Source organism: Austrofundulus limnaeus, unplaced genomic scaffold (assembly GCF_001266775.1).
Source record: "Austrofundulus limnaeus strain Quisiro unplaced genomic scaffold, Austrofundulus_limnaeus-1.0 Scaffold123, whole genome shotgun sequence".
NCBI classification, from domain to species: Eukaryota; Metazoa; Chordata; class Actinopteri; order Cyprinodontiformes; family Rivulidae; genus Austrofundulus; species Austrofundulus limnaeus.
Window position 1 is genome coordinate 368825 of NW_013952525.1, and position 1875 is coordinate 370699.

Below are 1875 nucleotides of genomic sequence, written 5' to 3' on the forward strand. Positions count from 1 at the left end.
AAATATATGTTTATTAAATAAAGTCTAATGTTACAACTAACCATGGATTCCTTTAAGGGCTAATTTTTGAATTGCATAGAATTTAATATACCATTAGTTTGATTTGATTTTCAGTACTCACCTCTGAAAGCACTGACATCTCCATAATGAATCTGCAGCACAAAGTGGGACATTCCTGAGTTTTTTCCAACTCTAAACCCAACACCTGAAAAAAAAAAAAAAAAAAACAAGAAAAAGCTGTTCACAAATGGTACTAAAACATCAAGCCAAACACCAAATAAAAGATTACATGCATATTAAAAATAGTTTATGAAAGAAAAAAACTATAGTTGTTGACAGCTGTTGACAATTTGTAAAAAGTTAACAATAAAATGGGTAGTAATGTAATGGATTACATTACTACTCCACCTCGACCTTCTCTTAATGTCATTCCAACAGAAAAACTGCTTCAAGATTTCACCATGTCCTTGTATATTAAACTGATTGATTGGAACTCAACAGCATATCTTGTCAGAGAGCAGAGGGTTTTGTTACCTTCAATTCTTTTGAAGGTCCTAAAAATGAAGCTTATTTTTAATTTGTATGACATCAGTGAGTACTTCTGTGAATCATGCAGGGTTATTACAATATATAGTGATTTATATGGTTTTGTTTTATTCTTGTTTATCTTCTTTTATCTTAAATTTATAGTATTATTGAATTAGTTGTAAATTAGTTTTACTGCATCGCACTGTACAGCACTTTGTTCAATTGAGGCGTTTTAAAGGAGAAGCTTTAAATTGAATATAATTGAAACAAAACTCACACCTCCAGGCTCGAGTGATCGTTTGAGCCAGACCTCTCCCAATAACAACCACATGACTCATGGCTTCTGTCTTGGAAAAATAAATTATTCTTTAAGGTCCTACATCTCTTCTCAGGCCAAGAGTCAGTAACCTCTTTTGCTTACCTTAAAATGTCATCATGTTTTATGATTTTACTTTTTATCTTCTGTTTTCTCTCAAATAAAGTGTTTTAAGATCAGGACAATATCTGTTAGAAGTAATCGTTCTTGTTGCTGTTTATCAAACATCATTCTCTCCTTGGCCCAGTTTCAGCACCAAGAAAGATGTTTATTGTCTGTCTTAATAATATACTGTATAAATGAGTGTATTTGAAACTGCCTCAGTGCACACATTGTGTACCACTGCCCTGTGTGACATGATGTGTGTCTTGCAAATTGCAATAAATCCTATTGACCATTTTCAGAGAGTGCTTTTTATTCTTGGATCTCGTGTTTCTGTCTAGGTGAAATAAAAATTTCCACGACGCTTCAACACAATTTAGGTTTGTGAATGAATATAACTAACAAATTATCAACCATTCATTTGAATCTTACCCTTGGGAAGCTTTGTTGGTGGGGCATTCCGAGCCCAGGCATACATAATGGAGGCTTCATCTTTACAAGTACCTTGCACACTGCCACAGTCCCTAGAGACAAAGATAATTAACTGAATAACACTTTCAATGTTACTTATAAATAAACAGTAGTCAAAAAGACTAAAAAATAAACACAATCTATAAAATTCGGAACCCAAGAACCAAYAAGATAACTAGTAAACTTGAAGAAATTCAGAGTTCATTTGAAGGGTATTATGCAGCTCTGTACACACAGCCGGACAAAATGGACAATCAAACAATTCAAAAATTTCTTMACTCTTTGGATCTTCCATCTATAGGAAAAAAACAAAATGATAAGTTAATGGCAGAAATATCAGCCGAAGAAGTTGATCGAGGGATATCCAATCTTAAGACCAACAAATCACCGGGCTGTGATGGGTTCCCTCCGGAGTGGTATAAGGCCATGAGGGAATCTGTTCTCCCACTACTGAAGGC

The 1875-nt window shown here is 34.1% G+C and overlaps 1 protein-coding gene across 1 annotated transcript in view; it reads right to left on the reverse strand.

Moving 5' to 3' along the window:
• pam (peptidylglycine alpha-amidating monooxygenase) overlaps positions 1-1875 on the reverse strand; it is a gene marked incomplete at its 5' end in the record, with an annotated part of 46472 nt that overhangs the window by 25665 nt on the left and 18932 nt on the right. The window contains 2 exon segments of the mRNA XM_014015109.1: positions 122-205; positions 1379-1470. Of these exon segments, the coding sequence (XP_013870563.1) occupies positions 122-205; positions 1379-1470 (176 nt within the window).